Source organism: Puma concolor, chromosome B4 (assembly GCF_028749965.1).
Source record: "Puma concolor isolate L17-30 chromosome B4, mPumCon1.1.hap2, whole genome shotgun sequence".
Taxonomy (NCBI): domain Eukaryota; kingdom Metazoa; phylum Chordata; class Mammalia; order Carnivora; family Felidae; genus Puma; species Puma concolor.
In genome coordinates, this window is record NC_141673.1 from 50,204,532 (window position 1) to 50,229,387 (window position 24,856).

At 39.4% G+C, this 24,856-nt stretch overlaps 1 protein-coding gene and 1 long non-coding RNA gene across 3 annotated transcripts in view; one reads left to right on the forward strand and one right to left on the reverse strand.

Annotated features, from left to right (window-relative positions):
* LOC147579058 (uncharacterized) overlaps positions 1-8,636 on the forward strand; it is a 134,802-nt gene extending 126,166 nt beyond the window's left edge. Inside the window, exon 6 of the long non-coding RNA XR_015253506.1 lies at positions 8,456-8,636. This is a non-coding gene — a long non-coding RNA (uncharacterized LOC147579058). The remainder of the gene's footprint in view (positions 1-8,455) is intronic.
* The window catches only part of CAND1 (cullin associated and neddylation dissociated 1), a 43,934-nt gene extending 29,768 nt beyond the window's left edge, over positions 1-14,166 (reverse strand). The window contains exons 1-2 of one of the 2 annotated variants that reach the window (XM_025926654.2): positions 13,699-14,166; positions 2,076-2,219 (exon numbers count right to left, since the gene is read on the reverse strand). In XM_025926654.2, the coding sequence (XP_025782439.1) occupies positions 2,076-2,219; positions 13,699-13,766 (212 nt within the window). In that variant the 5' untranslated portion in view covers positions 13,767-14,166. Of the gene's footprint in view, positions 1-2,075; positions 2,220-13,698 lie in introns of those variants that run through there. The other variant, XM_086712879.1, reaches the window with a different exon arrangement.
* Positions 14,167-24,856: the final 10,690 nt, after the last annotated feature.

The following is a 24,856-nucleotide window of genomic DNA, read 5'->3' on the forward strand; positions in this document are numbered from 1 at the left end:
AATTGTCCTCATATTCCTGGGATTGATCTCACTTGATCGTGGTCTATTACACTTGCTATATTGTTGGATTATACTTTTAACATTTAAATGGTTTGTACTTTTCTTTTTTAGTATTATCTTCAGTCAGGATTTGTTATCAGTAGTTGGGTTTAAATAAAAGACAGGGACGTTTTCATACTTTATGTTCTGAAATAGTCCTAGAACTCTCTGTACTGGAGTTATCTGTTCTTTGAGGTTTCAAAGACTTGTGTGAAAGATTTCTGGGCCTGAGTTTCTTTTGGGTGATAGGTTCTTTAACAATTTTCCCAATTTCTCAATAAGGCTACTTAGTAATTTATCTACTGTGATTTTCCCTCCTCCAAGAATCACTCTTGGGTTTTATCTCCTACTGTATTACTTTTGTTTACATCTTAATTCCTTTCTTTTTTCCTGAACATATGTCATTTCTTCCCCCAACCTGTTAATTTTAAGTATAAAAGGTCTTCAAAACATCAAAAGCTCAGGTTCCTAATGATACATCCAAGTAAGAGCTATGTACCTCTCAACTCTCAACCTGGGACAAACACTACTTTCAAAAGCTGGTAAATGCTCAGCATATATTTTGAACAGAACTTAATTTTATTAAGCACAGGCAAAAACAATAAAAGATAAAAAATCATGATTAAAGTAAATTATACTCATTTGCATTATTCTGCATCTTATCTTTTGAAGACACATTTTATTTTAAACTTGCAAATGTCCCAAGTTAAAGAAAATTGTACTGCAGGTCTAGAAATTCTATGATGACCAATGATTTCTCACATTTTTGCCTGTTTTTACAGCAAGTATGTAAAAGCTAAGCCTAAAACAAACTTAAAACCTTTATAAATAAAATGCAATAAAAAAGTAATCAAGAGACAATGCTTTATTTAAACTGATGCCTAATTATCATACGGCATACAAAATGACAACATTCCCTAATCTGTCATATCAAACTAAACGTTATACTTTCTAATAACTTACTATGTAAATTGTTAAGGTTTTCTAGTATTTGATATGCATAAATTAAACTATTTGTTAATAGAATTTACTGAGAACTCAAATTCTGTACCTGATTACTAAAAGTAAGAGGCAAACTGTCAATATCATGCCCAATTAGATGCTCCTACTGCACTGTACACAAACACAATTGGAATTCCCACAATTTTTAGGAACAATTCTTTGTAACTGCTGTGTCATCACTGTTAATTTGGACTAACTATGGCTTTAACTGCTGCTATTGTTTACGAAGTCTTCTTATTTTTTACTTCCCTTGATCATTGGTTCTTAAATTTTCATACAGAGATGAATAGAGGCAGGGAGGACTTGTAACCCAGCTAAAAAAAAAAAATCAAGTCAAACAAGTGAAAGAACCGCTCTTTCTGAAGTTTCATATATATATTTCACGCAAATTAAAATACCATAGGTGCACTTGCGTGGCTCAGCCGGTTTAGCATCCAACTTCAGCTTAGGTCATGATCTCAGGGTTCATGAGTTTGAGCCCTGCATTGGGCTCCATGCCAACAGTGCAGAGCCTGCTTAGAATTCTCTCTCTCCCACTCTCTCTCCCCCTCCCCTCCCTCCCTCCCTCCCTCCCTCCCTCTCTCAAAACTTTAAAAATAAATAAATAGGGGCATCTGGGTGGCTCGGTCGGTTAAGTGTCTAACTTCATGATCTCTAGGTATAAGAGTCGAGGCTCCCTCCAGGTTGGGCTCTGTGCTGACAGCTCAGAGCCTGGAGCCTGCCTCAGATTCTGTGTCTCCCTCTCTCTCTCTGCCCCTCCTCCACTCACACTTTGTGTGTCTCTCTCTCAAAAATAAATGAACATTAAAAATTTTTTTAAATAATAAATACCATAAAAAAGCCACATCTAGTCAATATAGAAACTTTAAGAAGTGTGTATGTATCACTTACAAACATTAAACACCCACGACTCACCTGCAAACCCTAAAGAAAACTACAGAAAGACACAGCACAAGACTAAAATAATTTACCAACTATTACACTAAATTTTTTAATGGGGTGGTGGAGGTGGGAAGCAAGTAAAAAACACTTACCATTTGACAGCTAAATTCTGTACCTCTCCATTTTTATCTTCCAGTAACTTCAAAATCATTTTCACTACTTTCCTTTCACTATCATCATCCAACTTGATGGAATCTTTCTGCAGTTCTGTCATCAAATCATTTGTAGCCATAAACCTATCAAAAAATTAAATTGATTGGTAATTAAACATTTTTAAGCATTAATTTAAAAAAAAAGATTCTCCTCCAGGTTAGTCCTGTTTTAAGTTACTGACAGGACCTACAGTGAATGCTCTTTCATTCTAATTAATAGCATCATTGCTTCCAGGAGGAGAAAGGTGCCTTTATTTTTTCTTTGCATGCAGTTTGAATTTTATCTAGGAAGCCTTTAACTACAAACATTAAGAATACCTTCTTGTTTACTATTGTGTGTGTTGGGGCACGGGGGGTGGGTCACACATTACAAAATTACTGGGAAACTTCCAAAATCCAAATTCTCACCTCTACCCCAACTCCCATCACAAGGTATCAGGTGTATTTTCAAAATGATAAAGAGGTGATTCTAGAACATCATTCCATCTGACATCCAGACCCCTCAAAAACCACTTCCACAGACAAGTTTAATACTGAATAGTCTGACAAAAAACCCAGATTGATCAACTGTCTAATCTCAGCTTTAAAGTAAAGGGTTAACAGGAGACAAAAATAAGGTAAACAGATGTTCAGATTTTTTCCTCATATACCTCACCAAACAACGGTCTTAAAAGTAATTTCTCGTAGTAATATATAATCACATTGAAATAAAGCCTCTCAAATCTGTTTAAGGGCCAAATGAATTTTTCCCATAGTTCTTGGTTCTTCTCTACTTATTGAAATAACCTTACTTAAATAACAATTACTTAATGCTTTTCTCCTGTATTTGAACCAGATCCAGTTTGAGGAAAAGTGTAGTTATTTTATGTTATGTACAGAAATGTCAAATCCATGTTTAGATCAATTAAAAAACACAACTATTGGAGCTGAAACGATAAATAACTACACAGATAGTCTGGCAATATAGGCAATAAACTATGGGATAAGGACTAGCAAAACAACTTATTTAGGAATTTAAGGAGTTAGTATGTTCATTCACTTAATGCTGATTTGACAAAGTTTTAAACTATAATGCAAGCACAATTCTTACCAAGTTTTATCAAACAGCTTATAAAGAAAAGCCTGTGTTCAAATTGGCATTATACAAGGTAAAGTAAGCATGCATTTTTTAAATGAACACAGTTCTAATTGGAAGCTCCTCTCCATTTTATATGATGACAAATGAAATTAAAACCACACAATATTCTAGAAAATAAAAAACCGAAATGAGCAGCATACTAATGCAGGCACTTTACACACCTTAAGCCATTTAACATCTTAGCCATTCAACTTACATAAAATCCATGAAATAAAACGTCAGTAGTTAGTAGTCAGGCGCTCTAAAGACCCCTGAAACGCTTATTATCTGGTTGAAGAGAATATGGCAATCTTCAACTTAGGTAAAAAAGCAAATAATCTAAAGGCAAAAAGTTGTTTTATGGTTCTGAAGGGAGTCTACTGGTACACAGGTTCTTTCCTTTATTTACCACTTATTTATTCACTGCCTATTACGCTACAAAGGCTGGACTATGAGCAAAGGACAAAAAGTAAATAAACCTTGGCTCCTGACCTCAGAGGAGTCTACTCATTTTCAAAAATCTATGATTAATCCAAAACCACAAGGTATCACCTCACACCAGTCAGATTGGCCAATATTAAAAATACAAGAAAAAACAAGTATTGGCAAGGATGTGGAAAAAAGGGAACCCTCATGCCCTGATGGTTAAGATGCAAACTGGTACAGTCACTAGGAAAAACGGTATGGAGGTTCCTCAAAAAATTGAAAATAGAAATACCATAGGACGCAGCAATTCCACTAATGGGTATCTGCCCCCCAAAAACAAAAGCACTAATTCAAAAAGATATATACACGGAGCACCTGGGTAGCTCAGTTGGCTGAGCGTTTGACTTCAGCTCAGGTCATGATCTCAGACTCTGTGAGTTCGAGCCCTGTGTCAGGCTCTGTGCTGACAGCTCAGAGCCTGGAGCCTGCTTCAGGTTCTGTGTCTCCCTCTCTCTCTCTCTGTCTCTCAAAAATAAATGAACACTAAACAAATTAAAAAAAAAGATATATGCACCCCTATCTTCATTGCACCATTATTTATAATAGCCAAGATACGGAAGCAACCTAACTGTCCACTCATTGATAAAGAATGATGGAATATTACTCAGCCATAAAAAAGAATCAAATCTTGTCATTTTCAACAGCATATATGGACCTAGAGGGTGTTAAAGGGGATTCAGAGGCACAAACTCTAGTTCTGAAATAAATGGCAGGGATAAAAAGTAAAGCATAGGGAATATAGTCAATATTGTAATAATTTAGTATGATGACAGATAGTGACTATACTTATGGTGACGACTGTGTAATGTACAAAATTAAAACTGTCAAATCGTTGTCATACACCTGAAATATAACACTGTATGTCAACTATACTTCAATAGAAGTATTTTTTAATTTAAACCTATGATTAATGGTTAAACATTTTTTTTAAAGTTGAAATAAGCACCAGTAAAATTAGCAACAGGTATTTTTACAAATGAGAAAAAACAGATTGAAATAGTATTAAGTTATACCAAAAGTTACTTTTTATGGTGATCCCAAAACCAGAAGGTTCTAAGAATTTCTTCCTTCTGTTAATTTGATATAAAAATTTGCACTATAAATCATCTTATAAGAAAGTTGTTTGACGAGCTTAAAATCTGTCCATGGCAGATTCAAAAGACAATTTGTAAAATGTCTCTTAAGCATTTACTATTTTAGGTACTAAGAACGAAGATGATAAAATAGACTCAGTCCCTTCCTCTTAACCTTTTCATCTAATACGGCAGACAGGTAAATGTACAAATCCCAATCTTACAGATTTTGAAAAATACTCAAGGACATTTGACAATCATCCCACCAAAGAACAGACTATTGGTTTGGATCTCAAAGGATTAACACCTTTGAGTGTTAATTTGCATGGGGAAAGCTGGTTTGGGATTTAAAATTTTCCTTTTTGTCTGTGTTAGTGTGGGGTGGGGTTGGTAGCACCAACAGCAATGCTAAGGGATGTAACGCTTCAGAGTGAAGGGCCAAGAAGCAGTTAAGAATGGCTGGGACACAAATAGAAAGAAATGTAACAAGAAGAAGACGGAAATGTAGGTTGAGGTCAGGATAAGAAAGGTCTTATATACTCATTGACTATGTAGTGAGAACCTATTATCTATCAAGTACTATGCTAGGCTCTGTATAAACAAGAGATGGTAAAAGCACATAGTTCTGCGGTCTTGAAATTTACAATACAGTCAAATAGAGACATTTTAATTAAAAAAAAACTACATATATGGGTTAATTATATATGTAATTATGAACAGAGATAAATGCTAAGAAGGGAAGGAAAGGAATATGGCACAAAGAGAACTCAATGGTATAACAAAACAACCTGATGTAGACTGCATTGGGGGTTGTGCACCAGGGAAGAGTGAGACCTGAAGCATGAGCAGGAATTTTTTTTTTTTTGGGCAGGGAGCAGGGAGATGGCCAAGTAAGCAAGGACCAGGAGGTTAAAGAGATTTGGGGGTCTTATTAGGATTTTAGTCTTTATTTTAAAAGCAATGGGGGGGTGCCTGGGTGGCGCAGTCGGTTAAGCGTCCGACTTCAGCCAGGTCACGATCTCGCGGTCTGTGAGTTCGAGCCCCGCGTCAGGCTCTGGGCTGATGGCTCAGAGCCTGGAGCCTGTTTCCGATTCTGTGTCTTCCTCTCTCTCTGCCCCTCCCCCGTTCATGCTCTGTCTCTCTCTGTCCCAAAAATAAATAAACGTTGAAAAAAAAATTTTTTTTAAATAAAAGCAATGGGAAGCTACTGAAAGCCATCTGAGGTAGAGATGGGGAGACTATGGAAATGATTAAATGTGCATTTCAGAAACATTACTCCAGCTACATACACTATGGTAAGAGTTTGGAGAGAACCAAGCTTCCTTCAGCCAAATTGAATGGAGAACAGTTAGGAGAGTTCGTGCAGCAGTCTAAGTGAGAAATGATGGTAGCCAGAATCAGGGTTATGACAATCAATGGAGGAAGAAAATTGGACATACAATCGATCCTCATTATTAGCAGAGTAAATGCATTCTTGTTTCAGCTCACACACTGTAGAGTATCCTCTTCTCTATGTATTGCCACATCTTTTGCATGTTTGTGCTTTCTGTTAGTAAGTTTGCTGTTTAAAATGAACCCCAAGCATAGTGAAGTACTGTCTAGTGTTACCAAACTACAAGAAGGCTGTGATGTATCTTCCAGAAAAAAATACATATATTAGATAAGCTTCTTTCAAGCATGAAGTTAGTGCTGCTGGTCATGAGCATGTGTGAATGAATCAACAACGTAGTTTAAATAAGGTGTCTTTAAACAGGAATACACAAAACAAGGTTATGAGCTAACCAACTATGAAAATGTTGTGACTAGAGGCTCACAGGAACCTACCACTATACTTCTAGAAGGCTTAGAATCACTAATTCAACATTCTAGTAACTTTATAGTACTAACTACTGAGAATAATAAGAACCAATCATTTGAGATTTAAAAGGTTAAAGTAAGTCTTTGAAATGGATTAGATATGGGGATGGTAAGGGATGAGTTAGAAAATGGACAAAGGAGGAGGAGGAAAACCACAGGACTTGGGTGTTACAGTCAGGTATGTACCCCTTCAGGAGTCTTACTGTGATTTAACAGCCACTGCCACGTTTGATGGTTCAACCACTCATCTTACAACAGGAGAAAGGATTAAGAAACCTGGCTCAACTACAGACTACACTGAATGTCCATTCCTCAGAATCCTAATCAACAAAATCTCGGCAAGAGTGAAGGTGTGCACACCATAATCAATGCCCTGCAGCCAAAAGTGAGGACTGAGAAGGAAAAAAACTGTAGCTCTGCACTTCAGGAACTGATCTGAGGCTTATACCTCTATCTCAATGTTATTTCAAACCAATCTGATGCTTATAGCTAAAATATATTGTTTTCCTGTACATAAACAACCTCATAGAACATCCATCTCAGACAAGTTCACTTACCACAAAATATGGAACATCCCCTTTCTAACTCATTAAGTGACTGCTTCTTCTTCAATTAGTTTTGCCTCTGCTTTAGTCTTGCCCTCCGTGTATTAGGATGTCCAATGATGGAATTGCCCCACTTTCCAACAATCCAATCTAATGTGAAACTCCACTTCCTCAGACCCTTCCCAAAATTACCCAAATGAATAGGACCCAACATCTTTTTACTGAGACTTCACATAGTGTGTGTTCTCCCTCACTGTAATGGTAATAAACCCAACCTGTGTCAGGGATGACTCTACAAGAGAATTTCAAGGAGTAACAAGTGGTAAACAGTCCTTGTCTATCAGGTAGATAAACAAAGAAAATATCCACTGAATTAGTTACATAGAGCTTGTTAGAAATTTGGGGAAAAGTAGCATCGGTGATCTTAGGTGGGCAACAGCTAAGGAGTTTAGAGTTTGTCTTGCAGTCAATGGGAATTAGTGGGGTAGGCAATGATCAGCTGTGACATTTGGAAAGAAAACTCCAATGGAAGAGTTACCAACAGACTGGATTAAAAAGAGGCCTGAGACAGGAAGACTAATTTGAGAAATACTCATCAGGGAACTAAATGAGACAGAGAAAGGTAGAAGGGTGACATCAAGGTTTTCCAAATTGGGCCATCTGGTAGATGGTAATCTAACAGGACAAAATAAGAATAAAAATGGCTTAAGATGGGAGACAGGGAAGTTAGAACGTTAACTTCCAGGCTTCTACAGGAGTCCTAGGTGGATGTAACCTACAGGCAGTGCAATTTCATTCATTATTCAATAAGCAGTTGGGGGGTACCATCATTAGGAACCGTGCCAGGCTCTGCAAACAGTTAGGAACACCTGGCTTATTCTACTGAACTGAAAGTTCCTTGAGGTGAGTTATTCATCTCTAGTAAATCCAAGGTAGAGATGTAGAAACAGCGGTAGAAATAGACACCTTGTATTGCACAATGAGCAGCTCTCACAACCCTCCCCTCATGTACAAACACAATTTTACCCGTTACCAAAAGAAAGCTAAATAATACCGGCCAAGTGCATCATGTAGTGAACCAATTATCTTTCAAAGAACTTACCACTATCTCATTTTTTCTTATTTATTCCCTTACAACATGAATTTAGGACAGTCTTAGTACTGTTCATGTAAATAAGACTAATTTTTAGTACTCTTTCTTCTTCCCAGTTTCCTCAATGAGGTCTTTCTTCTATTTTTCAGTGGTGAGCCTTAATCATTGCTGATAATCAGCGTTAGCAGTACACCTTTATCAAGAAAAATCACGTAAGTGAAATCCCGTAGCTTACTGCCATCAACCAGCAAAGTACGTAAAAAGTGCCCAGACATCACCTTCTTAACCTCTACAAATCTACTTCTTCTGATTAAACTTACTTTTCTACAAGTACAAGTTGTCCAGAGAACTTAGCTAGTATTTATTGTTACATTATTGTAAATGCCCATGTAGTACTTTCAGCTGTAAGACCTCTACGGTCCCTTCCAGCTCTGAAAGGCTATGATTCCATACCAGACCTGAGGTTTTTATTAATTAGCATTTTAAAGTTTCCAAGAGAAAATACCTTCTAATGTCCAAAACAACACATAAATAAATAAATTTGGTAACATAAACCATTATCAAGCTAGGAAATTCTGCAATGCACTAAAAAATTATTTTAAATTGTATCAAATGATATTAAAAAAAAAAAAAAGATTGGGAGATTTTACAGTGGTTTCTGGAAGACATTTCCCAAAATCCTTACATGCTTTTCTCTCAACTCTGGAATTAAAATCCAATTCAACTAAAACAAGCACCTATTAAGAACCCGCAAGGCCAAAACAGTACAGGATTCAGTTCAGTGAAACAAGGTCCCCACCCTCAATCAGTTCCCTACACAATACTGACCCCCAGCTCCAGTCAAAATTACCTACTCCCTCTCCCCCAATGGAGTTTTGTACAGTGTGCTTTCATACTTATACTCATTTTCTCTACCTACAATTTCAAGGCCTAGCTCAGATCACTCTATGAACATCAACCTCCTTGCTTTCATCTTCTCTGCCACTTAAGCCTAATAACTGCGTACTGCCCTGGGTTCTTCACCTTTTTATAAAAATGTCTTAACCATTCCACAAGCATGGAGTATTACTGAGGGCAAGCACTAGATCTTAAACATTTTGTAGTCCTTCTCAGGGAATTACTAAAAGCATCTTCTAGCACAAAATATTCCATAAGCCTGAGAAGGAACTGAAATTTAAGTTCTTAGTCTTAAATGTGCCCTAGTCAAAATTCTGGAGAAGTAACATAACATGGTAGCTAAGAGTTCATGCTCTGGGGGTGTCTGGAAATCCCAGATCTAATGTCTAACCCACCTTGGGCAAGTACTTAATTAATATCACCACATCTAAGATTCCTCAACTGGAAGAGAGACTGTTAGTATTCACTTTACTAGTATCATAATAAAGATAATTAGGATCAAGTGTACGAAGTCGACAGTAAGCATTAATGTTAACTATTATGTAGAAAAAAATAAAATAATGGTAAATTTTCTTTAGCTCTTGATTCCTCGTAATACCATAATTCAGTTAGTGGTGAAGCATATGAAAATAAAAGCAAAACTTTAGTTACCTCAACTCACTGAATTTTCAACATTAATATTCATAAGTGGAGCATTCACATGATTCGTGAACACTAAAGTGTTCATTTTGTTATCTACAGAATTACCTAACTACTGGCACTAAACCTTAACATACCACCTTCAGGGACGCCTGGGTGGCTCAGTTGGTTAAGCGTCCAACTTCGGCTCAGATCATGATCTCCCAGTTTGTGAGTTCGAGCCCGGCATCGAGCTCTGTGCTGACAGCTCAGAGCCTGGAGCCTGCTTCGGATTCTGTGTCTCCCTCTCTCTCTGGCCCTTCCCCTCTCAAGCTCGTGCTCGTGCGCTCGCTCTCTCTCTCTCAAAAATAAACATTAAAAAGATACCACCTTCAAAGAATACAGAATACTAAAACACGAAAGAAAAGGACATTAGACCCCCCCCAATTGAACCCATGATTTAAATCTTACAAAATGATTCTTTAAAAATGCTGACATCTGAAAATTTTGAAGCCTATACCCATTTCTTTACATGAACGGACTATGTAGTTATCCAGAGACCTAAAATTTCAGGCCTATTAGGGACCTTTTGTAATCACTCATGTACAAAGTGAAAATGTAATCCTAAATAAAGTAGCCTGCCCAAGATTTCACAGATGGTTCACAGAAAAGACTCCTTAGAACCCATGACTAGAACCCATATTTTGTGACCAGCAGGTCATATTCTCTATGGATTCCACCATGAGAATAATAATCTTTTTTTTCTTTTTAGATATAGCATTGTTTTCTTCTGCCCTTAGCACAAGTAGTGCTAAGTGCCCTTGCACATGTTTGATATTCCAGACTTTTAACTTTGTCCTCAAGATCTTTCTGTTGGTAGATATTTTAAAACATGTAGCAACAAAGTATGATATTTATACCAAAATAAATTTCAAGTGAGAAGTTAAAAGGCATAATTTTAAAATAGAACACATACATTCAAATGTCTGTACTGCAATTATACAGAAAAATGTTCAAAATACTTGACTTCAAGTGCTCACTATTTTAATCAATCTGTTAAATATCTGTAATTTAATATACACAGTGCTTTAGTTCCAAAGACTTGTCTGTTAACTAGATGGCTTGAACATAAGACATGTCTTTAGAACAGAGTTAATAAAAATCTTAATGTCAAGGGGCACCTGGGTGGCTCAGTCGGTTGAGCGTCCGACTTCAGCTCAGGTCATGATCTCACACTCCGTGAGTTTGAGCCCCACGTCGGGCTCTGTGATGACAGCTCAGAGCCTGGAGCCTGCCTCAGATTCGGTGTCTCCCTCTCTCTCTGCCCCTCCCCCACTCACATTCTGTGTGTGTGTGTGTCTCTCTCTTTCTCTCTCAAAAATAAACATTAAAAAATTTTTTTAAAAAAATCTTAATGTCAAATTGCTCAAGTCACGGTTTCCACACTTATCTTTCTATAATGTTCACCAACTATTAGAAATATATCAATATTACACTTTTTTTTTTTAATTTTTTTTTTTTCAACGTTTATTTATTTTTGGGACAGAGAGAGACAGAGCATGAACGGGGGAGGGGCAGAGAGAGAGGGAGACACAGAATCGGAAACAGGCTCCAGGCTCTGAGCCATCAGCCCAGAGCCCGACGCGGGGCTCGAACTCACGGACCGCAAGATCGTGACCTGGCTGAAGTCGGACGCTTAACCGACTGCGCCACCCAGGCGCCCCAATATTACACTTTTAGAAAAATAATCCACCAAGCAGTGTTTTGATTTACTCTGGCTGAAACTGGCAGATAATCCTTATCAAGTTCAACACTGACTATAACTTAACATCAGAGCAATATTTCTTTCATATAGTTTATTTAAAAAAGAAAACATGAAAGCATGTATGTATTATCTTTATAAGAAATTTAAGTGTCTTCAGTCAAAAATCACATATGCAACATTCACATGACTTGATTTGTTTATACCAAACATATTACCCATACACAAGTCTCACTGGCTGACCAAAACAGTGCCATTATAGGAAAGTGCTACCTACCTCTAGTATGAAATTGCATACAATCAGAATGATATTGAGTACTTTTACAGAATGAGCCAAACTGACAGAAATGGGAAGGGGGCAAATCTCACCACACACTCTACACGGCCGTAAGTATGAATACACACACACACACACACTTAAATGTGTGTGTGTACATATCACCCAAATATGTATTTCAATTTCAGTGTCTTGCACTGGGAGCAAGCAAAGGTCCAAAGGGAAGTAAACAGAATTCTAACTCTAAAAAAAGCAAAAAAAAAAACTTTTATTTTCTCCAATAATCTTGATTTTGATCTACACTACCCAAAACAAACACGTCTCTTCCAAAAAGTCACAACACTAAAATCTTCGGTATTAGCAAACCAGGTTTAAAAAGTTTCAAATGCAATACTTAACTCCCTAGGTAGCAAAACTTTAAAAAATTCATTTCTGGCTTTGAAGTCACAGAACCAGAACTGTATTTCACTGGCCATCTGAATACGCCAGCACATCAATTTAATTAGGAACGTGATCATTACATTTTTCATGGTTCTCTTTTCACAAATGGGGAAATTTCTTCCTGGCAGGTAAGGTCTGGATGGGCTTTCAGGTGTTAAAGGGTACTGTTCATATCTACATAAAACTTGTGTAGACTTATAACTTATAGCCTTAAGACTTTGATTTCAGCCACGATTTTAATAGAAGACTATCTGTTCTTTTCTTTAAAATGCACACAAAACACAATCAACGAGCCTTAGAGAACAAAACAGGTATCAAAGAAATATAAAGCTTGTTTTAGACCAGGAGCTTATTTATTCTGTGATAAGTAAGGATAGGAGGTAGGAAGGAAGAAATCCAACAATTACTGTAATGCAAAAAATAAAAATAAAAGAGAGAGAGAGAGAGAGAGAGAAACCAAGATAACCCGTGAAAATATAATATTTCTTCAATATGCATGCTACAAGGTTTGGAAACGGTTGTACAAGTCTTCTGGAACAGAACTGCTAATAAATGAGGCTTCATATTCACCACCCTCGTATTTGAAAACTTCTATCAGTAAGATCCATTTGCTCATTTTACTCTTCTGTGTAAGGTTCAGGAATTCACCTTTCTGGCAGTAATTCTGGATATAAGCAAATGAGACTGGAATCCCCAATTCCTGCTTAGTTTTTACCTGACAAGGAAAAATGACAAGAGACGCTGGCGGGAAAACCCTGCGAGTCAAGTTTCCCCAGCCTGGCTCCCCTCCACCCCACCCCCTTCTTCCCACCTTCCCGAAAGGAATGGTCCAAAGAAAAAGTTTATAACCTAATCCAGGAACAGCCACCCCAAAACAAGCACATCATTGAAGCTGAATGCACCTAGGCCCACTCCCAGCTGCGGGAAAAGAGGCGGCACCTGGGGCCCGGAGTGGGCAGCAGCCAGAGCCCCAGCGAGCAGGGCGGCCTAGTGCCTGAGGCGGGCGGGCCGGTAGGCCCGGCCTCCCGGTCCCCAAGCCTAGAGCAACTCCCTTCCCCACAACGGCGGGTGATTTTGCCCCTTCACGCCACCTGGGACGCGAGAATCATGTCTCGGGATTGGGGGTGGGGGCAGGGAATGCAGTGGCGGCGTCTGGGGACGCAGAAGGGGCCTCAGACCAGCGGCGGGCAACCGCCTAGAGTAAAGAATGGGGGGAGGGGGCTGGAAGGTGGGAGCGCACAGGAGCCTGCGGGAGCGGGGAGCGGGGTGGTGGGCCGGAGACCTCGGGAAGGCAGAGGGACCCGCCAAGGCCAAAGGGGTGGGGCAAGGCCTGTGTGAGGGCCAGGGCCGCGGATGGGGCACCCCAAGGTGGGCGCAGGGTCGGATTTCGGCCTCACCTGAAGTCCTTGTCGCTGGATGTCATTTTTTCCAGCAAATTGGAAATGTGGTACGAGGCGCTCGCCATGTTGACGGCCTCGATCCCGCCCGCTGGCGTTGCTGGTGCTGCTGCCCGCTGCCGGCGCCGCTGTAGCTGGGGCTCCTCCTCTCGCTTGCGGCGGCTCCCGCTTCCAGGGTCGCAGAGCGACGCCGACGCGGACTAGGGAGGCGCCTCGACAGGCTGCCTCCTCCTCGGCGAGGAGCGGGCCTGTCCCGGAGGAAGCAGAGGCTTCGGGGCCGGCCTAACGACGGCGCTGCTCGCAGGAGAACGAGCTCATGGGCAGCGAGGAATACAGCAGGGCCTCTCCGGGGAGCTAGACGCCTCTACTCGGATCCGTCTCGCTCCCACTCTCTCCGCACTCGCTCCCTAGGGCAAGAGGCCAAAACCCGCCTCCTTCGCTCCAGGGGCGGGGGCGGCGAACGCGGGACGCCACGGAGAACTGAGGTCAGGGTTCACGAAGGTCTCCCCACGCACGCTGTAGGGACGCTAGTTAAAAGGCAATCCTGTTGGCTGAAGACTCCGTCAGTCTTCGCGTGACCCGCCTTTCAGAAAGCATGACAACGACCAAAAGGGGCTGTTCTCGCGAGACTTGAAAGCGACGGTTAAAGGACGGGGGGGTGAGGGGGAAGAGCATGCTGTAATCGGAGAATAGCTTGATTTTTTTTTTTTTCCTGTACGACAGTACTGGGGAAGGTTTACGATTCTTAAGGAGTATAAGGCCATAGAGTACTGATAATTAAGGTGCAGCGTGGCAACCAACATAAGAATTATTAAAAGGAGCTTTCATTTCGAATCGGACGCGTGGCCTACTTCGCCTCCACCACGGGGGAATAGTGTTGCCACGTGAAAACCACAAATCCCAGAATGCAGTCGGGGTTGTTACACTGAGTCAGGATGTGATTGGCTGAAGGAACTTGTAGCTTCCTCATTGGCTTCCGTGAGAGGAGCGGATGCCGGGATTTGTAGTCTAGCGAGGCAGTTGTGGTGGCTAAAACGTTTAGCTCCCCGCGCCCTTGGTTTCTGCCGCGGGTTCGGATTTCCTCTTGCAGCTCTTTTTGCTGTTGTGGGGTGTCTGCGGAGCTTGGCTGCTGCGGTTTGGGCAGGCGCATTGCGGATCAGTTAGTGTTCTTGGCAGAGATGTAATAGAGATTTCCTAGCGCTAATCCTTGAGAATGATGGTAGTGTCATCCTCTGAAGGCAGCGGAGTCTCTGCTGGCTCCCTCAGTGCATGAAAGAGCTAGCTAGCTCCCTAAAGCAAGGAAGGTCAACGACCAACGATTGTATTCAGGCCTACTCGTTTTATTCAGATTACCTAAAGGACTATCCTCTGTAGTCAGCTCTTATGGATTTAATAATCCTGCAGTTGTGTATTTTATTGTTTCCAGACACACACATACACACACACAGCAGTGGGAGATCAGATACCAAATCTTTTGCTTTAGTACCCACGTTTTTATCTGTTTAATTGGAATTGGAGCTAGCTAACAGGCCTTTCTAAAAGAAGAATGGGAAAGCCCAGTCAGGCGACAACGAAAATTGTCTCTCTTACTGCTCTTGTTAAGAAAAAGAAAAAGCTCCTTCCTTCCAACTATAAAATCTGACGCTTCCCTACTGTTCTTTCCTGTAGTTGTCTTTTCTAAAAGTCAGGCACTGTTATAATCAATAACGGTTAAAACCGATGAAATGTGATCTGGCCTCATAATTCATACCTAAATTTTCCCCTCGTTTACCCCCACATGTCCTTTTACTTTAATGCTGTGTTTCTCCCTAGTAGCACCGTATCTTTTCACTCATTCTACCCAAGTCAACCATCATTCTCTAAGAGTTTCAGCCACAGTTAACTCCCTTCTGAACAACCTTTCCACAATATTTATGCAAACTATGCTTTGCACATCACACACAAACAAGCTGGTCATTTACCTCGGGTGGACCCCAAGGCTTAAAATCTCAGTCATCTGGTGATAACATTTTTTTTTTTAGCCTGAATCTAGTCAGACACCAACTCGTGTTTTCTCCATTTGTGTATTAAATCCTTTCATTTTTCAGTTTCCAACTGAACTATGATATTTGTTGCCAGACAGCTTGAATATAAATTCTGCTTACTGACACTTATTAGCTGTCTTAAGCAATTCATTTTAAGGTCTCTGAGCCTCGTTTCTTTATGGCTAACACTACAATCATCAGAGTACAGTATTATCCAATCTGGCTGTTTTAAGAGTCAGGGTGGCTCAGCAGGTTAAGCGACCGGCTTCAGCTCAGGTCATGATCTCACAGTTTGTGGGTTCGAGACCCGGTTGGGGTTCTGTGCCGAGCGCTCAGAGCCTGGAGCCTGCCTCAGATTCTGTGTCTCCCTCTCTCTCTGCCCCTCCCCTTCTCATGCTCTCTCTCTCTCTTTCTCTCTCTCTAAGATAAAGTAAAAACATAAAAAAAAAAAAAAAAAAAAAGAGTCTAAGGAGCCATTGTCTGAGCCAGCTAGTGTTGCCATAACTAAATACCATAGATTGGGTGGCTCAAAGAACAAGAACTTGATTTCTCATAGTTTTGGAGGCTAGAAATCCAAGTCCAAGGTAATAGCAAGGTCAGTTTATCCTAAGGGCTTAGTTTGCAGATGGTGGCCTTCTCATTGTGTCCTCATGTAGTCTTTCCTGTGTGCACCCACACCCCTAGTATCTCCTTCTCTTCTTTTAAGGACACCAATCCTATTGCATTAGGGTCCCTCCCTTTTAACTTCATTCGATTGTAGTTGTGTCCTCATTTAACCTCAGAGATCTCTTTAGCGGTTCTGTCTTCAAATACAGTCACACTGGAAGTTAGGGCTTCAACATTTGAATTTTGGGGGGCACACAGTTCAGTCTATAACAGATATCCCATATAAACTGTTCAGCACAGTACTTGGAACGTAATAATATTTGTAAATAATATTTCTGGCATTACAAAGGTCGTGGAAAGCATCTAATAAAAGTCAGCTATTATTAGAAGTATATTCTCTCGGTCTTTTACTTGTCCTATCCCAAACCATTCTGCGTAGCCAGTTTAGAGTGTTTTAAAACATTGTTTTTAGAGTGCCACTCAGCAATTTAAAAAGTTCAGTGGCTCTCTACTACTGAATGAAGTTCAAATGTTTTGGCAATCAGTGGCCCCCTTCATCTGTCCCTAACCCTTTTTTTCCTGAACTTTCTCCCACTATTCTAATATAGGAATTGCTCCCATCAATTTTTGGAGTCCCTCAAAGACCCAACTCCAAGTTTTTGTACAATCATCACTATAATAAGCCCTTACTTATAGGTCAGGTGCTAAATTCATTTAATCCACATTTTAAGTATGAGAGGCACAAACAGCTGAAGTAACTTGCTAAAGGTCACCAATAAGGTACAGTTGGGATTAAAATTCAGGCAATGTGGTTTCAGAGCCTATGCTCCAAAATCTCGATACTAAAATGCTTGTCCCCACCTGGAATGCTATTCATCTCCCCTGTCTCTTTCTAGGATCTTGAACCACTATTAATGGTGTTTATATTCTAGCCTCCAACTAGAGTGTAAGTTTCTTAAGAGCGTATACCAACTTTAAACAACTACTGCTTCTTTCAAGTACTTAGCCCATGCCAAATTCATAAGAGACACTCAAAAGTATTTAATTTGGGGGTGCCTCAGTCAGCTAAGCATTAGACTCTTGATTTCAGCTCAGGTCATGATCTCATGATCATGAGATAGATCCCCGTGTTGGGTTCCACACCAGGCATGGAGCCTTCTTAAGATTCTCTCTCTCTCTCTCTCTCTCTCTCTCTCTCTTTCTCTCTCTCTCTCCCCCTTTCCCCTGCTCACGCTCTCTTTCTTTTTCACACACACAAAAAATACTTAATTCTATTTTGTATTCTTGACCTCTTAGAGATTTGATCTGTGTATTGTTGAATATAGCTTGTAACTAAACAGTGGGAAAATGCTTTCCTTTAAGGATCTGTAAATGCTAAATTAATTTTAAGTGCAAAAGGAAATAAATAAACCTAGACAAGGCTGTCGTCCAAGAGTTGTCTTTCTAGTCAATGGTCATAATGGAAAACTGAGACAAGAAAAGAAGAAAAATGGTGTCCTTCAGCTCTTCGAAGCTTCTTCAAATATCAACCAGTAGGTTGGCTTAATTCACATTTATTGAGTGACTACACTGTTCTAGGCAGTGTACTAGATACTGGGGATGCAAAGATGAGCAAGAAGACATTTTCCTTCGTTTGGGGGAGGCATTCATGTTGACCAAATCTTAAATTTCATACAATGTTTTTTCTGTATTTTGTCTAAAGGAATGGATCCTGAAATTGCCTTTAAGATGTAAATATGATAAAAGGTAAATATGGTAAAATGTAAATAACTATTAAAAGATAACTATCAGTAAAGAGAAGGCAATGGAAACAATACAATTGACTTAGGAAGTCATATGAAGTTGTTGGGGTACAAGCATGAAATATTACTTTGTGTTTTGTTTTTCAAAGAAACGCTGTTAATTCTTTCACATGACTCTTAATGACATATTGGGCAGATCCCAGAACTTTACCTTTAAAGTCTTCAAAGTTCAGTCTAGTTTTGTTCAATGTCCATCCTGACACCACCTCCTGCTTCTATACCCCTTACAGCTAAAGGGAATGACAAGGGAGAAGATAAGGGGAAAGAGGAAATTTTTCTTTATTTACCTGCTTATAGTTCTACCTCTCTCGACTGTTGATCGCAGATACCCAAAGACCGACTGGCTCGTGAAGGTCAAGGTTGTAAGTTCTTTAACGTGTCTTTCAGAGGTCTTCCTTCTGCACACGTCCATGACTTAACACATCTGAGCATTCCCTAGTCCTCCACGTGGCAAATAGCACTCACAGATGGAGTCCCTCACGAAGGCTCCTGCCTATCTTATCTTGAAGGGAGTTGCTTACTTCGCCTGCTGAAACTCAGGCATCCTCTTGCCACTATGGAGGGGGTTCAGGCTGTTCAGGCCGCAAGACCTCTTCCTGTACTGCCATTTCTCACCATTTTTCTTCTGCTCTCCTCAAAAGGGCACAAATCAGTAGGCGACCACCCAAGGGGGAGTTGGGGGGTACCAACATGAAATTTATTTATTGTTTTGGTTTTTTTCATCACTGCTCTCAAATACACTCTGTCAAATACTTTACCCTTAAGAACACATCTTGGGCAGACCTCAAAGCTCTCTAGAACTTTCTCTTCCTTCAGAGAGTCTCATTTCTTCTGGGTGGTGGGGATATTTTGTTGGTTGGTTGGTTGGTTTTTTAGAACGGGAAGGGGAGGAAAGACCCAGCACCAAGCACTTTCTGTCAACTGATGATTTCCACATTTCTCTTAGAATGTTCTCTTATCCCATGGTAGCCCTCTTCTATGGACTGAGAGGATGTTGCTAGGATGATGGTAACAAAGTCACTTCTAAGAGAGATGGCTTGGTGGGTCTCTTTAAAAATGGGATATTTTATGCCTAACATTTTCAACCTAAGGGCTTCTAAGAAAATAGAAGTGTCTCATTTCATACATATGTGGAGGGAATGTGTAGAAAGAGACATCTGAGAATGTGGAAGGGCAACAAAGACAAGTTTAAAATGACAATGACTCTTGTATAGGGAAATGATAGGTCTGGAGTGATATGACAAAGAATGAAACTTTCTTTTTCTGTGTTATGACTATTGAAGGTTTAATAAGTACCGTACAATTTCCCAGTGATTTGAGAGGAATGCTATTCAGTTCAGGTTAATTTTCCAAAAGATGCTTTAGGGCTTTATATCAGTTTCCATTATTACAAGGAGGCTCCCCATTATTACAAGGGGGCTATAACATAGCATTTCCCAAACCATGTACTGGTCCCAAATACTAGTTCCATAAGATGTCAATAGAAGCAGATATTATTGGGGGGTGTGTGTTATGGCGGGTAGCATTTTGGTTTAAAAAAAAGTTTAGGAAACAGTTTTATTAAATCCAGAAAAATCTCAGGACATTCCATATGCTAATGTGATGTGAATACCCAAGAAGAATATATAGAATCCCTATGGACTGACCTGTGTGTTTCATTCACTCCCCACCCTTACAGGGGTGACGGGTTCAGATGCTGAAGGACCAGCTTCCAGTGGTATGGTATTTGGAGACAGGACCTTGGGAGGTATTTTGGTTTAGATGAGGTCATAAGGATGGGGCCCTCATGATGAGATTAATGCCCTTAAGAAGAAACACCATGAGTTCTTTCTCTCTCTGGGTCATGGGTCTTTCTCTCTCTAGGTCTCTCTTCTGTGAGGACACAGAAAGGCAGTCAACTACAAGCCAGGGGGAGAGCTCTCACTGGTACTCAACCATGCTGACACCCTAATCTGGGACTTCCAGCCTCCAGAATTGTGGGAAATACGTTTCTGTTGTTTTAAGCCACCCCAGTCTATGGTATTTTCTTATAGCAGCTTAAGCTGACTAATACAAGTATGCAGGTACTTTACACATTTGAGCATAGAGGTTTTTTTAGAGTCCTACCTAATACCATTTCAAGGAATGAGTACTACGAAACATTGAAAATCTTGTTTCATTGGTGAATTTTATTCTGAATTGAATGCTGCATGGGTGATGGGGGGAAAGACAATCTTGGCAGAAAGTAAGTTTATTTGACATTCATTTTAAAACAGCCTTCTGCCAAATAAATGTGGATTGTGCTTAATTCATAGATTTGCTGTAAACTGAGTTAAAGGAAATAAAGAGAACAGAACTATACTTATTCAACCAGTTACTAATTTCTGAAATATAATTCTTTGTAAAATGTCAAAGCTGATGTGTTAATAGTGGAGGAAAAGGGCGGTTGTCATTGTGCGTCAGCATAGACAGCTTTGCACACAAATAAACACAAAATGCACCTGTAACAGATCATTCGTTAATAATGAATTCACCTTAGATGCAAAAGGAAGTAAATGCTGTAGAAGACTGATCTTAAGAAGATTTATTTCCAATTGTTTGGAAACAATTCCACAGCTAGTTTTTTCTATGATCTACTCTCTTCTAAACAACTGCTAGACACTCTTGGTTAATTTTTAGTGGCACTCTAAATCAAACTGAATTGTTATTCTATGGAGGGATTATTCTTTTAGAGTTAGAAATACATTTGTAGCGTATTAGAGAACATTACAAAGATTATTTATATCACAGAGGTGTTTCCTTTGGAACATCTACCATTGCATTATTACTTTTGACTCATAAGTCTGGCATTTTAAAATCATAACACCCTCTGATTTAAATTTATAAGAACACTGTCCAGGATTTTCAGACAACTAAAAATATAACTTTACAAATGTAAATCTGGTTATCAGCTTTTACAGAAGGATGCAGAAGAAAGTGCTAGAATTCAGCAAACGCTGCATTTTGCTTTAAATATGGATGTTGTAGTGATGAGGTCTGATCCCGTTGTTTAAAATGGTATTCTGCTTACCACCAGATGCAAGTTTTGACTTTTGAGAAAAAGTGTGAAAAAGTAATTAAAGGGAAATAATGAGTCCACAGGATCAGAGATTGAAAAAAAAGGTACAGTAAAATGAGGTTGGAAAAAATGGCAATTTTAATAAAAATAAATTAAATGAAATGGTACTGGGATTCTTTCAACAGTGGGTATTTATACAGTGAAATTAGTCCATCATTATTATATATACTAATAGGTGAAGTGATAGAAATAACACATTCTAGAAAGAAATTGCTGATTATATAAAATACTTTTTTATTGTATTTATATCACTTTGGAAAATACAAAATTTTCTGTATGATCTAAGCAAAAAAACCTCAAACTCATTTTACATTTCGTGGAGAATGGTACAAAAAAATTGCATCATTTCCTAACAAGTGTGAAAGCTTTATTATAATGGAAGCAGTTGTTAACTCTTAACATATGTCACAATCTAGAATTGGTTTAAGGAAAATGTTTCTTGTTTGGGGCAAACTATTACTTTTAATAGTCCAAATAAGGCTTAAAACAGGAGAAAATACTTACAGAAGATACATTTGAGAAAGGACTTGTACTCAGAACTTATAGAGCTCAATAAGAAGACAGAAATTCCTATTAAAGAAATGGACAAAAGATTTGACCAAACTCTTCACAAAAGAAGTTACAGGATGACAAATAAACACATGAAAACGTGCCCAATATCATTAGCATCAAAGGACAAATCAAAGCTACAAAGAGATGCTGCTACAAAGTTTTTAGAATATTAAAATCAAAAAGGCTGCTCATACTATGTGTTGGTAAGGATACAGCACAACTGGAACATTAAGACACTGCTCTTGGATATCAATTTGGCAGTTTCTCCAAAAGCTAAACACACATCTACCATATATCCCAGCCACTCCATTCCTGGGTGTCTACCGCAAAGAGAAGAACATGAATGTTAATATCAGATTTATTTGTAGTAGTGCAAACTGGAAACAACCCAAATGTCTGCTGACAGGTGAACAGAAAGACAACCTGTGATATATGTACACAGTGGCTTACTTCCTAGCAGCAAAATGGAACGAACCACTGATAAACCCACCAGCATGGATGAATCTCAAAAGCATCATTTTACATGAGAGAAATCAGAGGAAAAAAAGAGTACAGACTCTGAGTCTATTGATACGTAATTTTAGAAACTGCAAACTCATCTGTAAAGACACAAAGCAGATCAATGGGTGGCCAAGGGATGAGGGTGGAGGACAGATTAAGACTCCAGGACGGTTTTGGAATTGATGGAAATGTGTGTTATTTTAACTGTAGTGATGATTTTGCAAGTGTATACATATGTCAAAATCCATTAACGTGTGCACTTTAAATGTGTGCTGTTTGTTGGATGTCAATTATACCTCAACAAAGATGCCAAAATAATGGTTAAAATAGAAGCGAGTTACCTAAAAATAAACAAACTTTTTTAAAATACAAGAGTCAGAATAACTTCAGTTTCTTTCATGGATTTTCCCTCAAAGAGAGCATTTGCTCCAAGACATTAGAAGAATAATTCAGGGGGCGCCTGGGTGGCGCAGTCGGTTAAGCGTCCGACTTCAGCCAGGTCACGATCTCGCGGTCCGGGAGTTCGAGCCCCGCGTCGGGCTCTGGGCTGATGGCTCAGAGCCTGGAGCCTGTTTCCGATTCTGTGTCTCCCTCTCTCTCTGCCCCTCCCCCGTTCATGCTCTGTCTCTCTCTGTCCCAAAAATAAATAAACGTTGAAAAAAAAAAAATTAAAAAAAAAAAAAAAAAAAAAAGAAGAATAATTCAGTATTGTCACCCCGGGAGAGCAAGAGATACTTACTACAAAGGAGGAACCAGGAATTGTAGAATAAAGAGTATATATTGACCATATACCTATTTACAGTCTTGGGGTGCCTGGGTGGCTCAGTTGGTTAAGCGTCAACTGTTGATTTCGGCTCAAGTTATAATCCCAGGGTGGTGGGATAGAGTTCCACATTGGGCGTGGAACCTGCTTAAGATTCTCTCTCTTCCTCTCTGCCCCTCCTACTCTCTCTCTCTCTCAAACACAAACAAACAAAATACATTTACAGTCTTGATAAAAAAATTTTAGGAGCTAGTGATACTATATTTATGACACTTAAAAATATTTATGTGCTAATGCCTCATTTGAAATAACTTAGTATATACATTTATTTAAAAACTATTCACTACTCAAACATAAACCATTTTGCCTGTGCTCCATCCCCATAGGTCCAAGTGTTCTGGCATGTTTCTGCTTACAAATTGCACATTCACCTTAAACCCAAGTTGCCATATTGTATAGCCAGGTGATTCAGAGAGCAGACTCGACCTCACAGAGACCTGGATTCAAAGCCTGGCTATACCACTTATCCTGTAATCTTGGGCAAGGTCTCTAAAATGAGAATACTACTGATAGTACCTAGGATTGTATGAGGCTTAAACTAGATCTATATAAAATGCCTGGCACAGGTACTTAATAAATATTACCTACAGAGAAAGACAGATACCATATGTGTTCACTCTTATGTGGATCCTGAGAAACTTACCAGGAACCCATGGGGGAGGGAAAGGGGGGAAAAAAAGAGGTCAGAGTGGGAGAGAGCCAAAGCATAAGAGACTCTTAAAAACTGAGAACAAACGGAGGGTTGATGGGGGGGGGAGGGGTATTGAGGAGGGCACCTTTTGGGATGAGCACTGGGTGTTGTATGGAAACCAATTTGACAATAAATTTCATATATTTAAAAAAAAAACTGAGAACAAACTGAGGGTTGATGGGGGGTGGGAGGGAGGGGAGGGTGGGTGATGGGCATTGAGGAGGGCATCTTTTGGGATGAGCATTGGGTGCTGTACAGAAACCAATTTGGCAATAAATTTCATATATTTAAAAAAAAGAAAAAATAAAATTACATTGACCATTTGTTAAAATAAACAAATAAATAAATAAATAAATATTACCCATTCTTATTTAAGAACAAAATTAGTTTTCTCTAAAAATTTAACCCTCCTTCCCTATCACCGTATTTCTTTTTGTAGCTCCCGCAAATATTTGCATCTTTTAGACTGAAAATCTTGGGAAAAATATTTGAATTTTGTGTTCCCTTCATTATCTTCATTCACTGGAACACCAATTTTTCATGAGAACGTTACTTAGATTTTTCTTTTCTAATCAACTCCCGGTACAATTGGTCTCTCCAGACCCTCTTGAACTCTTTGCTATATAGTTGTTCAGCAAACCATAACCACAGTAGACACTAGCTGGGTGATTGAGGCACTAGCTGGGTTACTTAGCCTCAGCAAGCTTCAGTGTCTCCACTACAAATGCGGGGTGGGGGGTGGTAATATCGACCTCGTAGAGTTATGCGAGGACTAAAAATCTTTTCTACGGTGCCCGTACAAGAGTGATTATCTGACAAACGGGGGTTACTTTTACCATTTTCTAATTCTCTGTTCAATATTTACAACTTAAGATCATGTTAGCTTTTTCAGTCACCACGTCTCACTGTTGCTTCGCTGATTTTACAGCCCACAAAGCCTCCGAACATTTCCCTACACACACTGGGCTTCGGTTATTCTACACACCATCCTCCTCTCCTTGCACAGTTAGTGATTCTCAGCTGGCTCAACTGAGAATGAACTGGAATGCCCCTAAAAATACT